The 13953-nt window shown below is 49.3% G+C and overlaps 1 protein-coding gene across 1 annotated transcript; it reads right to left on the bottom strand.

Moving 5' to 3' along the window:
- Window positions 1–3239: 3239 nt before the first annotated feature.
- On the bottom strand, window positions 3240–11615 carry LOC142312612 (forkhead box protein I2-A-like). The gene is made up of 2 exons (XM_075351606.1): window positions 11132–11615; window positions 3240–3622 (listed from the first exon to the last, which is right to left on the bottom strand). Exons 1-2 carry the CDS (start codon window positions 11613–11615, stop codon window positions 3240–3242), a joined length of 867 nt encoding a protein of 288 aa, XP_075207721.1.
- Window positions 11616–13953: the final 2338 nt, after the last annotated feature.

Here is a 13953-nt window from a genome sequence, read left to right as displayed (position 1 = left end):
CACACCATTATGGGTGATTTCCCAGCTGACAGGCATTTGCAGAATGGAGCAGTGATTGTTCCCGTTATAATGTTCCCACAACCTATGGAAGATGCAGAACTAGAGAGGTCTATTAACACTACAACGGCACATACACCCAGGGATGCACCTGCACTGATATCACGTCCTCGTAGGTCCTTACCTACTGTACCTGTCACTAGGAGTGAGGAACCCATAGATAATTCTACCCCACTGAGCCTAGGAGAGGATGTCGGGTTGAGGAGTTCCACACTCCCTAACCTAGGTCAGCCACCGCTCAGATATAGGGAGTGAGTAGTGCCTGTATGTTTCTGTATATAGCAATGCATGTATATAAGGAAATGCCAGTTAACCGTGTACTTTACCTGATTTGTTTATATGAAGATAAGGAGTAGGTAGTGGATTCCAGCTACCCTTCCACAGTTAATAATGTTTAAGCCCCCTGTTTCAACTTAAAGTTAAAAATGGACCATGGCTTCAGGACTGGCAGAGCCACCTAAAACCTTTCTTGGGCATTGTAAAATAAGCCTCATCTACCTTCTTGTTACCCCACCACCAGGACTGTAACACCTCTGGAGAAGTTGGTTGGAGGAAGGGCCTGCGCTAGAGTCGGCCGAGGCCCAGTCACTAATTACACCGGTGGCTAACCTCCAGGCAAAGGGTTCCAGACCATGCAACTCTTAAGGCCGTTTTACACGCTACGACATCGCTAAAGCGATCTCGTTGGAGTCACGGATTTTGTGACGCACGTCTGCACGCATTAGCGATGTCATTGCGTGTGACACCTATTAGCAATTTTAAATAGTTACAAAAACTTTCAAAAATCGCTAATCGGTGACAAACCTCCCCCCCCGGCTCAATTATCGTTGCTGCTGCAGTAACGATGTAGTTAGTCGTTCCTGCGGCAGCACACATCGCTACGTGTGACACCGCAGGAACGAGGAACCTTTCCTTACCTGTGTCCCGCCCGCAATGAGGAAGTAAGGAGGTAGGTGGGATGTTCGTCCCGCTCATCTCCGCCCTTCCGCTTTGATTGGGCGGCTGCTTAGTAACGTCGCTGTGACGCCAAACGAACCGCCCCTTTAGAAAGGAGGCGGTTTGCCGGTCACAGCGACGTCACTAGGCAGGTAAGTAGTGTGACGGATCCACGCGATGTTGTGCGCCATATGCAGCGATATGCCCGTGTCGCACAACCGATGGGGGCAGGTACGCACGCTAGCGATATCTAACTATATTGCAGCGTGTAAAGCGGTTTTTAGGATGGACTGGCAGGTAAGGAACTTTTACCCGGACATTTTGGACACCCACAGGAACCCGGGATGGTGTGCACTTGGGATTAGCGGTGGCACAGAGGGTGGGTTCAGGTGTTTTGGGTGGCAGGTGAAAGTGGGAGAAGGAGATTATGTTTTTCTTGTTTATTGCAACGTTCAAGTAATGTGCCTCCCGTGAGGGATGAAATCTTTTACAATGTTTTATATGTTTGTTACCCTTTTTCTGCTTTCAGTTGCTGCACAAATTAACGTCAGTGGATGGGCTGTATTCAACCAAGGGTGGGTTGTGTGACGCCCTGGCAAAACCAGGTAGTCACAAGAGTGTCCATCCTCCTTGTCACCTCCAAAAACCCACACTCAGGCACAACACAGCCATTAATCAGGCGGATGAGAACGCCCACCTAGGGGTCCTGAGGTGTCAGAGGCGGGAACACAGTAGATCAAGTTCAGGTTTTGAAGTGTAGACAGTCAAGTGGAAGTCAAGTGCGGACTGTGCAGTGTAGTCAGGGGTAGGGGCCCTTGGACTACTCGGCTAGGTGGCAGACCGTGAGCAGGGCCACAGGCGACGGAGATCCGGTCGCAGGGGACCTAAAGTGGACCGGGGCAGGGTTGTAGCCTGCTGGTGCCGACAGCGGGAATCCTGTCTGGAGGTCGTGCACAGTTGGGGTGCCAGAACCCTAGGATGAGGAAGGTTGCAAGCCCCCTTGTTAATTAACCAGCAGAGGACAAGGTTTCAGGCCTTATTCTCCCGAAGCCCAGAGAGCAAAACATAAGCCCAACGCGGGGGACATGGTGTCTGTCAGAACCCACAGAGATCCCAAGGGTCAGATTTCGCGGGCCACAGCTCAAGCCGCAGCAGCGAACCGCAACATACCTTTCTGGTTGATGCCTTACCAAAGGATCTGGCACCCATTTCCCATCTCATGGACTGAAACTACTACATACATAGCATGGTGAGCTTCCCCTTTTCTCTTTCGAGTACCTATTTGCACTCGCTATACTCATAACGAATACTCTAATACTCTGCGGATTAATTCCAAATAGCAAGTGAAATGCAAGTCAATGAGAAAAACTCGCAATGTAATGAGTAACCTGAATGCCATACTTTTCGTGAGAGTAGCGAATACAGCGGAATTCTTATTACTCATTACATTGCGAATTTTTCCATTGCACATGCTATTTGGAACGAATTCGTGAGTATTAGACAGTATTTGTTATGAGTATAGCGAATACGAATAGTTAGGTACTCGCTCAACTCTAGTGAGGACATCTGCAGGGTCCTACAAGGAAAAGGATTAATCCCAAGTAGAGACGATAAATAGGGTTCTATTTACACCACATCAGGAAGAATAGAATGTCAGGGAGCAGTTTGTGTAACCAAACGCAGTGACCTACAGACGGACACCACAGGACTTTGTCAATCGTGACAGTTACCCTTTGGTCACCAGTTCATAAACTATGCCACAGTGCAAAAAGTAAATTTTCACAGCAAAAAAGGCTGTGGTGGGTTTACTCAATGTTTGCTAGAAAGTTAAGGGTCGCGATAAAAACCACCATTTTCAATAAGGACAAAACACACAATCCACTAAGAAAATTCTATTTAATTCTTTATAATGCAAACAATGTATACAGAGTTTATAAATACAGGTTTACTATAGTGAACAATACAAAATAGCTGAAAAATATATAAAATATCTATAAACATACACAAGTTAAAAGTCTTGCAAAAATACCATGAGAGCAGAGTGCTGGCGCATTGCCCATTTCTCCTTTTATTGAAAGGACTGTTATCATTTACATGCCAAGGAAAATTGAGACCAGTGTTTAGGTCCATGGATTAAAAATAAAAAACCGTGACCCAGCACATTTAAAAATTGAAATAATTATAAAGTATGTTGTTTTGCATGTTGGTGCATGACAAGAGAAGACCACAGGTTACTCCAAATTTGTTTATAATGCCAAGGCTTGAGGTAGGTTGGCTTCAGGCAGTGAGTTCTGGTTGTCATGAATTGGGCAAGCATAGAGTTCATTGTAAGAGGGTTTGGAGGGCGAGAAGTCCTCTGTGAGTTCAGTGGATGCCCCATTACTCCAGATTGCATTTATGGCAGATATAAAGTTGCTAAGACAAGTGCTAGTGTCCAAAGCTGAAGGTGGATGTGTAGAATACTCATTTATTAGTCGGAGATAAAGGCCGTCAGGCTTCAGTAACATCACATTCTTTTTGTTTTCCAGCTTTTTACAGGGTTTACTCTCGTAAGTTTTCTGCTGCATTTTGAGTTTGCCATTTTTTATTATAATGAAGCTTGGATCGAGTGTCCAATATTTAGCTTGCCCTGTGGAAACAGAAGGGACAATGAGCTGAAAACAAGTTTATATTCATAACTTCCATTCCTATCCTCAAGATGTTTTAAACACACATGGGAACAAAAGTGTGGGGGGGGGGGGAATAAAAAAATAAATAAATTTAGCTGTAGGAGATACAAGAGATCGGAAATTTGTGATTGTAGGGACATTGAGATTTGTGCCCATAAGTTCCCACCTACAATCGGTAAAAGCCTGACTATTGGGACCCATAGTGATCACTGGAATTGAGATTCCAATCACTACATTCTAGTAAATCAGGAATCTATCATCCATCCTGTATAGATTAGCAATGAAAAGGTTTCTTCAATGGAAAAAACAAAAAAAAAACAAAAAAAAAAAAAAAAAACAACCCAACACCCACACCCTTTCAGGAGTCCATGTGGCTTAGGTCTCATTCATACGTCAGGACACAGATTGCAACATGTACTGTCAGGGTTTAACATTGCAACAAATAGGTAAAGCTTTGTAATTTACATAGCCTTACATGAAAAACACTGATGGACACTGGTGGCAACATCTTGAGTGAAGTTTAAAGGTAACTGGTCACCAGATTTGGTGGCTATAACCTGCAGCCACTGTGAAGCCCCGAGAACGCTGTGTCGGTGCATTACCTTCAGGGACTCCACTCTGCTGGATCCTGTCACAGGTAGGAGATCTTCTATTTGTCGTGACGCCACTCTCAGAATTGCGGTCAGTGGTGACCGCCACTGCAGGTTGAGGGTCGCCTGGGGCTGATGGTGTGTGCAGTCAGTTGGGATAGCCTCCTGAGAGTGAGGCAAGCCCCAGGGCCCTGTATAGGTGTGTAGAACCACAAGGCGCAGAATAACTCCACACAAGCAGGATGTCTTTCAGGGGTTTTACTCACAGTTGATGGCAGGGTGAGTAACCCGGGCGTAGCTGGGATGAACCAGGCTGGAACCAGGTATCCTTCAGGCTGACTTCTGATGGTGACTACCAACTCGCCTTCCTTAGCCCTTGGTGGTTTGGGGTAACCCCGACTTTTAGTCCCTATGGGGGTCACCCAGGGAAGTTGCTGAAGCCTCTCTCCCCTTCGTTTGCCGTTTGCTTGTTGCCTGGACCAGATCACTCCAGCTGCTTGCCTCCTGTGAACTATGGGCCCTAACTGTGGCTACGTGGCTGCGGCTTTTGGGTGTTGTGGTGTGGGCTTTGAGGGCCCCACACCGGCAGGTTTAGCAAGGAAAGGTGGATCTATCCCCGCTCCGGGATCTGCCGCCCGTTTGGGCCTGGTACTCCCTAGCAGTCTCCTTACTTCCCACTCTGTGCTCTCTCTTTAGCTGGAGACGGGTTTCGGGTAGCACTCCTAGGTGACCGTTCTCCCCCGTCGGTAGCCACTGCGCGGGCGCTGTCAGACTGCAACAGCCCCAGGGGTAGGGGTCAGCTCCTCTCGGAGCTCCCTGGACTCTGCACTGAACCGGCTCACTGCTCCTCCTCTCCTGTTCTTGCCTACGCCACCTAGCAACCAGGCTCTCTTACCACACCCCTTGAGAGGAGATGGAGGCTTTTGGCCCCCTCCACTATTCCAGTGAAGGTGAAGGCTTTTCCCCCTCCTGGGATCCCCAGGGGTCCTCTCATAGGTACATGTGTGAGACCTGATCACTATGCGCCTGTGTAGTCACACCTCGGTCAGCCTTCTGGATTACCTGTATTGTACTGTCCCCAGCATGGGTGCAGTACTCAGTGGTGCCTGACCAGGTCAGGGGCGCCACACCACCACCACTGAGCCCTTATATATAGCATTCTAGAATACTGTATACAAGAGCCCAGGCTGCTCTGTAGACGCCTCCTCTCTGCTGCAAACGCTGTCCTCCTCCTATCCGGCCCAGGTCAGCATTTAGGTTCTGCATAGGCGCACTTTGATCTGCCCATATATATCGTGCAGTAAAACACACACACACACACACACACACACACACACACACACACACACACACACACACACACACACACAGGGAGCCCAGCCTAAAAATATCAGCCAGCAGCTGCCCGGAATTGCCGCATTATATGCGACAGTCCCAGGACTCTACCCTGCTCATCCCGAATTGCCTGGTGCGGTGGCAATTGGGGTAATAAGGAGTTAATGACAGCCCATAGCTGCCACTAAGTCCTAGGTTAATCATGGCAGGCGTCTATGAGACTCTCCCCCATGATTAACCTGTAAGTTAAGGAAAATAAACACATACACCAGAATAAATTTATTCTTTATTTGGAAAAAAGAAAAAAAAAAAACCCACCCTTTTCACCACTTTATTAATCCCCAGACACCCTCCAGGTCCGACGTAATCCACACGAGGTCCCACGATGCTTTCAGCTCTGCTACATCAGAAGCTGACCGAAGCAGCCACAGACCACGACCGCTTTGTCAGCTCCAGCAGCAACTGAAGTGAGTCGCGATATCAGCAGTGACGTCACTCAGGTTACCCGCGGCCACCGCTGGATCCTCCAACTGTGACAGCAAGTCGCCCGAGTGACTGAAGTGATCAGTGGTGCCCTCACTCAGGTGATTTGCGGTCTCACGTGGAGGACTCCAGCTGGCCACGGGTAACCTGACTGACGGCACCTCTGATCGCACGGCTCACTTCAGTCACTATGGGGATTTGTGGTCACCGGTGAGTCCTTCACCATTGACCGCAAATCAGGCCACGGCACACAGAGCCGCGCGATGACAATGAAGTCGGGTGAAGATCAGAGTTCATTCTGATCGTGTAGCTCTGTCTCAGCCAGCCATGCTCTATGGGGATGTAGCAGAGCCAAGTGGGACCGCACTGTCAAAAATGTATCCAAAATACATGTGTTGTGGGCGGTGGGGATGCGCTCGCCACGCTCGGGTCCGGGGCTTCTGCTGCTTGGTGGCTCGAGCGGTGGCCCGGACCCGGGGACTCGAGCAGCGCTCCTCGCCCGTGAGTGAAAAGGGGGGTGGTATGTTTAGGGAGAGATTGTTCGTGACGCCACCCACGGGACGTGGTGATGATGGCACCACCGCTGCTGGTGACGGGGTTCCCGGGAGAGATGGTAGGGTGCAGCTGGGATGTTGTCCCCTCCGTGGGTAGGGGGTTGGTGATCCCGGGGCCCGATGGCGTAACGGGGAGGCTGGATAGCTGGGGTGCAGGGACTGCGCGGCGCGGTGCCGGACGGCACTGGTGTACTCACTCAGACAATCAATGACAGAGTCGCTGGTAAACCAAAATGGCCGGATGGACGTGTCCCGCAGCCGGCTGCAGTGTTGTGCTCTCCCCAGACGGATGATGGTGGCTGTCTTTCCCTGCACCTGTTAGAAATGTTCTGACTCCTGTGGTTGCCCACCGGTAGTCCGCTCCCCGGCGTATAGGTGCCGTAGGAGCCCGTTTTGCCCGCAGGCGCTGGCCCTTGGATCTCTAGCCTGTGGCGGTGGCTGTATATCCTCACGGTGTGGACTGTTGCCTTCTGTCGGGACTTGGTTGTTGGGGAACCCCTGGGGTTCCTGTCACACTCGGATTTGACTATTGACGGCAGCTCCAAGCCTGGTCGGGGGTCCGATGGCCCTGCTTGTGTGCTTAGCTTCACTCCGCTCCCCGGTTCGGTACCGGCAGGCCAACGCCCAATCCCGGTCCTTACGGCTTCGCAGAGTTCCACCAACTCCTGCAGATGGCCACCACCATCTGCCAACCTTGCTGTCAGTGCCTGGGCTCCTACCCAGACACCTAAAGTGTTTACTCCTCTCACTTTCACGTCCAAAACTCATCTGACACTCTTCCTGCCTCCAGGCCTGTGAACTCCTCGGTGGGTGGGGCCAACTGCCTGACTCCGCCCCACCTGGTGTGGACATCAGACCTTGCAGGAAGGCAACAAGGGTTTTGTTTGACTGTTGTAACTGTCTAGGGTGGGGGGTGTGTATGTTGGTATGTATGTGACTACCTGGCTAGTCCAGGGCGTCACACATGCGTTTTGGTTGCATTTTTTGTCAAATACTGTGTTTACAGTTGTCCAGTCTGCCACAGGGAGCATTTTTTTCTGCACTTGACAGAACGCAGCATGCGCACATACCCTAATACACCCGGCGGGGGCCCCTGCAGGCTGCCGGGGACAGCTTAGTTTGAAAACAAGGTCGGGGCCTACCGGGGGTTTCCCCACTACCCTGGCACACCAAACCGATGCTATCCATGTCTTACACTGACAACTTGTTATTTTAATGTCCAACATGTAATATTTGATCTCCCCTATAAAAGGCGCTGCAGAGTAATGTAATGTGGACCTCACCAAGCTCAACACATGGCAGGAAACAACAGCTCCCAGGGTCTGCTCAGGCATGCTTGGGGCCACAGTGTCATCCTTTAAAGGCTGCATTTTCACAATGAGCTTTTGATGCTGCAGACTTCTCTGCACCTGTTAGCTTCAGAGGTGCCACAAGTAACCTATCAAGAGCTACGGGAAACTGCATCCTGTTAAAGATGCAGGGCCTACCCCCAGGGACCCAGAATACCAGTGCCTGTAACACCAAAACACACATATAATCCCTGTTTTTCCCCTTCCCCAAGAACTGGTGACTGGCTAGGACCACATTGATGGCCACCTAGGGGGGGTGAAACCGATCCAGTCCACTACATAACAACCAGGGATTAGGGGTGAGACAGTCAGTAAGTGGAAGGAGACGGACGTAACAATACTGACGGGAGAGTGTAATAGTGACCTGTCCGGCTCAGGTGTGTGGTTGCCGAAGGAGTACGGTGGACTACTCTAAGAACCATAGCACCAGCGGGGTGCAGAGCCCTAGGTCAGGAAAATGCTCCAGGCAGACCTGATAAAATCTGCACAGTGAGGGGACCATCCAGGACCTCACTGACCGTAGAGTCCAGGGCACAGCAGTGACGGGAGAACCAGGGGACTGGGAGCTGAGGACAGACCTGACAGGGTTCAAACGGCCTGCCATACGGACCAGAACCAAAAGACAACAACTAGGAGGGGACCCCCAGACGCTCCAAGCCACGGGGACCCAGCAACCAGAGAGGTGCAGAGAAAAGAATCTCCCAGGTCACCACACCGACACTGGAACTAACAGGACAAGTGGTGAGGACCAGCCTTCATTGAGTTGCAAGCATCACCATCGTGAGTAAAGAACCAGTTCCACACAAGGGATTGTAGTGTTCTACCTTCTTTCCGCACCCTGGTACTGTTAATGGACTTAATCAAACACCATCATTTATCCCCTGGGCCCTAGCCCTACTTGCGGAGTGCCGCAACATCCAGGCTGCCATTAACATCAGCCCCAGTAGTGAGACTGTGCAGTGGCGGCTCCATCCATATAGTCGCAACCTGCAAGTGGCGTCACGACAAAAACTTTATTATCCCTGTAAATACCCCCTTTTTTTTTTTTTTTTTTTTTTTTTTTTTAAAAGAAACCCCCAGTATCACGGAACCGTGCACCGGCCATTACACCTGTGACACAGTGAAACCAGGCCCGTGACAGAGTACCCCAAAGCCCTGGGGTGAGACATACGGTTTTGTTTTTCCACTTATTTGTTGCAGAAATGAACTTAGAAAAAAGAAAAAGTGGGCATGAGATCTCTATAAGGCCTCGGTTCAACTTGCGTTTTGACGAGTGCATTCTGATAAAATATCGGATTGCTCTCACTTTAGTGTAAAACTATGGGGCAGTGTCCATCTGCGATTGATTTCTCTTGCTATAGAGAAATGTTTCGCAGCGAATCTTGGCCCACACACTCCCATACAAGTCTATGGGAGCGTGTGAAACATCGTACTGCACTCACATGTAATCCGAGTGCAGGGCGATATACGCAGAGACAAGCAGTGGAGGAGATGGGGAGAAAGTGCTCCCTCTCTTCTCCTCAGCTGTGATACGATCTCAAGATCGCATGACGCTCGCAGCAAAGGGTCATTAGCATATCGCTTTCGATGCTCTTGCATCGGAAGCTATACGCTAGTGGAACCGAACCCTAAATCCAAGCCTCTTTGCCGGAACTGTAAGGCTATGTGTACACGGTGCATTTTTCTTATGCGTTTTTTTTGGGAAATCTGCATGCCTATACTGAAGCCAGCACAGTCAAAATTTCTTAAGTGCTGTGGACACATTACTTTTTTTTCCCTTACAGATAAAAAAAAATAAAATCTGCAGCATGTCAATTGTTGGTGCATTTTTTTTGTTTGTTTTTTTTTAGCCCTTCCAGCCATTGACTTCATTAAGAAAAAAAAAATAATAATAATAATATTGCACTCCAAAACGCATGCGGTCTTTTCTGCCAGAAGGTGTAGATTTCATGCCGAAAATTTCTACACCAAATCTGCAACATGTGCACATACCCCAAGACTATTTGTCAGCAAAAATATGCTCAACATCAGCAACTTGGCAAAAACTCATTGGGGACACTTGGTCTAATTTGGCTATGCTCCCACGATGAGCTTTTTGATGTGGCAGATTTTCTGCACCCATTAAGTAAAATAGGTCTATTGCATCCCCCCCTCTTTCTCCAATGATGAGCGTTTGGTGAGTTTTTGACACTGCGTATTTTCACTGTGTCAAATTTAAAGGTCCAGCAAAGTGAATAGGATTTATACAAATCTCCTACCCATGGTGCTTTTTTTGGTGAGCAGGATGTCAACTTCTCTTATGCAAGAGTTTCCCCATAGACTTGTATTACATGTGGAAAATCCGGCAGAAACATCGTAAACGCATAAAAGGCCGCAACTCAGTATAATCGACAAAGTTTTGCCAAATGCCAGGAGGCTGTATCAAAGAAAACAGGCTTTAAAAGCATGACATACCAAATAGACAAAAAAAAAAAAAAAACCCACACACACCACACACACACAATCATTGAAATTGTTGCAGAAATTCTGCAACATCAAAAACACAAAGGCTCTTAATTGGGATGCAGCCTAAGACCATGTTCACACGTTAAGGTTTTTTTTTTACCTGAGATTTTGTAAACCAAAATCAGACTTGGAACAATCAGAGGAAAAAGTAGAATAGAAACATGGGCACCAAGTCTGCATGTTTTTTTTTTTGTTTTGTATTTTTAAGTTTTTACCCACTCCTGGTTTAGGTTATAAATACTCGATGCATGCATCTGACCCAAGAGAGTGTTTTTTTATATATATCGCGGCAAGATGAGGTTGCATGTGTCATACACAACCGCATCTTGCCGCGTTTCATTGGTAATGAATTGAACTGAAACGCATTTGTAACGGATCCGGTTACACGGCAAAATACCGCTGATGTGAGGTGAGCCTTATCTAGAAGCACCTAAAATCTGATGTGATATATATATATTTTTTTTCCCCTCAAGTCCTGTATTCCACCAGGTATTTGAGTGTAATCACATAATAAATTTCAAAGCATTGGAAAGTGATGAATTAGCAAAAAAAAATATCAGAATAATGAGCACCACACTATCAGCATCACTACACAAGTCATTTCCAAAATAAATACTTAGCTGTTGGCACTCCTGAAAAAAAGGACCACTCACCTGGATCACAGAAGGGCCTGGTCACCTTCTTAAAGCAGTTGTTGGTGAACAAGGTATGCTTGATATTTTTCTGCCAGCCGGTCTGGTCCCTCTTATATAAGGGGAAGTTCTCCATTACATATTTACAGATCTGGCGGAGGGTCAGCTTCTTCTCGGGTGCGTTCTGAAAAGCCATGGCTATTAAGGCCTTGTCGGAGTAAGGTGGTCTCACCATTTCGATTATGTCATCATGACTTAGGTAAGGCAAACAAGGCATGTCTGGCTCTGCATACTCAGCAGGAGTCAACACTTGGGCTTGGCTGTTGGCACAATCACTTGGCAAATATCCTGGGCCATTCTCATTGAGGTATGAAGGGTTAATGGTAGAGCCACCAAACCTCTGATATGGGTCAGCATTTGACTCTTGGTAGTCTGATGACATACTCAGAGGCTGGTGCAGGTCCTGCTGATGTAGATTAAAGTAATCTCTAGTAAAGACCTCCATGTCTGTTAAATCCTGTATACAGAAGTAGCCTGGCTGGGAACTGGATGCATGCTGCCCATAGGAATCCAAGCTAATTCTGCTGGCTTACAAGTGGTAACAAGACTTGTCCTCAGCCTCCTACTGCGCTCCAAGTTGGAAAGTTGCGTTGAAGTAATGACCTTCTACACATCTTATAGACAATGTCCAATCAAGCCCCAAAGCAGCTGAAACAGTTTATAGTAATGAGCCAGTGCTGCCCTAGCCCTCCCCTTAGGCCTCCTTTACACGTCCGCATTTCCGGTACCGTGACATTCATTTTCACAAGTACCGAGACACGAACACTCATTAATATCAATGGGCTTGCGTACACATGTGTGTTTTCACACAGACATGTGTCCGTGTGCTCCACACATAGACATGTCCATTTTTCTCTAGTAGCATGGACGTCACACGGCCCGCACACTGATGTGATCCATGTGACATCAGTGTGACACGTACCGGAGAAAAGACGTGTCTGTGAAATAAAATGATTTTCTATACTCACCTGTCTCCAACGCTGATGCCTCTAGCACTGCTGTCTCTTGCTTCCAACCCCCAATCATTATGCTCATTGTGTCGCGGGCGGGGAGGACGACGTCGCTGCTGCGCTCTCGCTAACGCTCGGGTCCGGCGCTGCTGCTGCTGCTCACTGGCTCGAGCGGGCCGGATCCGGAGACTTGAGCGGCTCTCCTCGCCCGTGAGTGAAAGGGGTGGTTGGTTTGGGGAATTTAGTCCGTGACGCCACCCACGGGTCGTGGTGAAGATAGGTACCACCGCTGCTGATGACGGGGATCCCGGGAGCGATGGCAAGGAGCAGCTGGGATGTTGTTTTCCCCCTCCGTGGGTAGGGGTTGGTGGTCCCGGGGCCCGATGATGTGACAGGGAGGCAGGGTTGGTGAGGTGCAGGGTTGCAGGGACAGTGCGGCGCGGTGCTGGATGGCACGGGTGTACTCACTCAGCAAGAAAGGTACAAAGTCCTCAGTAAACCAAACGGCTGGATGGACGGGTCCCGCAGCCGGCTGCAGTGCTTCTCCCCGGACAGGTGATGGCGGCTGTCTTTCCCTGCACCTTAATGTTCTCTTTCTGACTACTATGGATCCCCAACGGTAGTCCGCTCCCCGGTGTATGGGTACCGGAGGAGCCCGATTGCCCGCAGACGCTGGCCCTTGGGTCTCTAGCCTTAGGCGGTAGCTGTATACCCGCACGGTGTGGGCTGTTGCCTTCAATCGGGACTTTTGCTGTTGTGAAACCCCTGGGGTTCCAGTCACATTCGGATCTGACTATTGTCGGCGGCTCCAAGCCTGGTCGGGGTCCGATGGCCCTGCCCACAAACCCAGACACCCAAGTGCTTGTTCCTCTCACTTCAAACTCCTAAGCTGTTCTGTCACTTTTCCCGCCTCCAGGCCTGTGAACTCCTCGGTGGGTGGGACCAACCGCTTAGCTCCGCTCCACCTGGTGTGGACATCAGACACTGGAGGGAGGCAACAAGGATTTTTGTTTGGCTGGTGTCCCTGTCTAATGGGGGTGGGGGGGTGTTTGTATGTTATCGGTGACGACCTGGCTAGGCCAGGGCGCCACAATTGCATATTCACTGCACCACGGACCCAGAAGTAGCAGCGCCAGAGACAGCATCGCTGGGGACAGGTGGCTCTAGAAATTCATGCTGTCCGTGCGCTATGTGGATGTCACACAGATAGCACACTGACAGCACACGCTGAACACACACACAGGGACACACGCACAGAAATATTCACCTGCACCATGGACCATGCAAAACGTGTGTATTAGGATATGTGCGCACGTTGTGTAATTGCATGCAGTTACGCTGCGCTCTGCACCGCAGCGTAATTGCATGTGTCCTGCGTCCCCAGCACAATCTATGGAGATTGTGCAGAAGCTGTGCGCACGTGGCGTATTAGAGCGCAGCGCTTTGGCTGCTGCCAGAAGCGCGCGTTCTAAGAAGTGACATGTCACTTCTTTCGTGCGCTCTGCATGAAGTCCCTGCTCTATCTATGGGAGGGGCTACATGCAGAGCGCATGAAATCGGCTTTTGTTTCTGCAGCGATTTGAAGCGCACGTGTGCTCTTTAAATCGCTGCAGAAATTTCTGCAGGGCCAGTACGCAACGTGCGCACATAGCCTTAGGCCTCTTTTACACGTCTGTGGAAAACACACGTTTTGCATGGTCCATGGTTTAGGTGTGTCCGTGTGTGTTCAGCGTGTACGGTCACTGCTATCCGTGTGACATCCGCATAGCACACAGACAGCATGAATCTCTATAATTACCTGTCCATGGTGCTGCGGTCTCTGGCGCTGCTGCT

This window comes from Anomaloglossus baeobatrachus, chromosome 5, assembly GCF_048569485.1.
Source record: "Anomaloglossus baeobatrachus isolate aAnoBae1 chromosome 5, aAnoBae1.hap1, whole genome shotgun sequence".
Classification (NCBI taxonomy): Eukaryota; Metazoa; Chordata; class Amphibia; order Anura; family Aromobatidae; genus Anomaloglossus; species Anomaloglossus baeobatrachus.
Note: the sequence above shows the minus strand (reverse complement) of the source record. Positions and strands in the feature narration are given on the sequence as shown.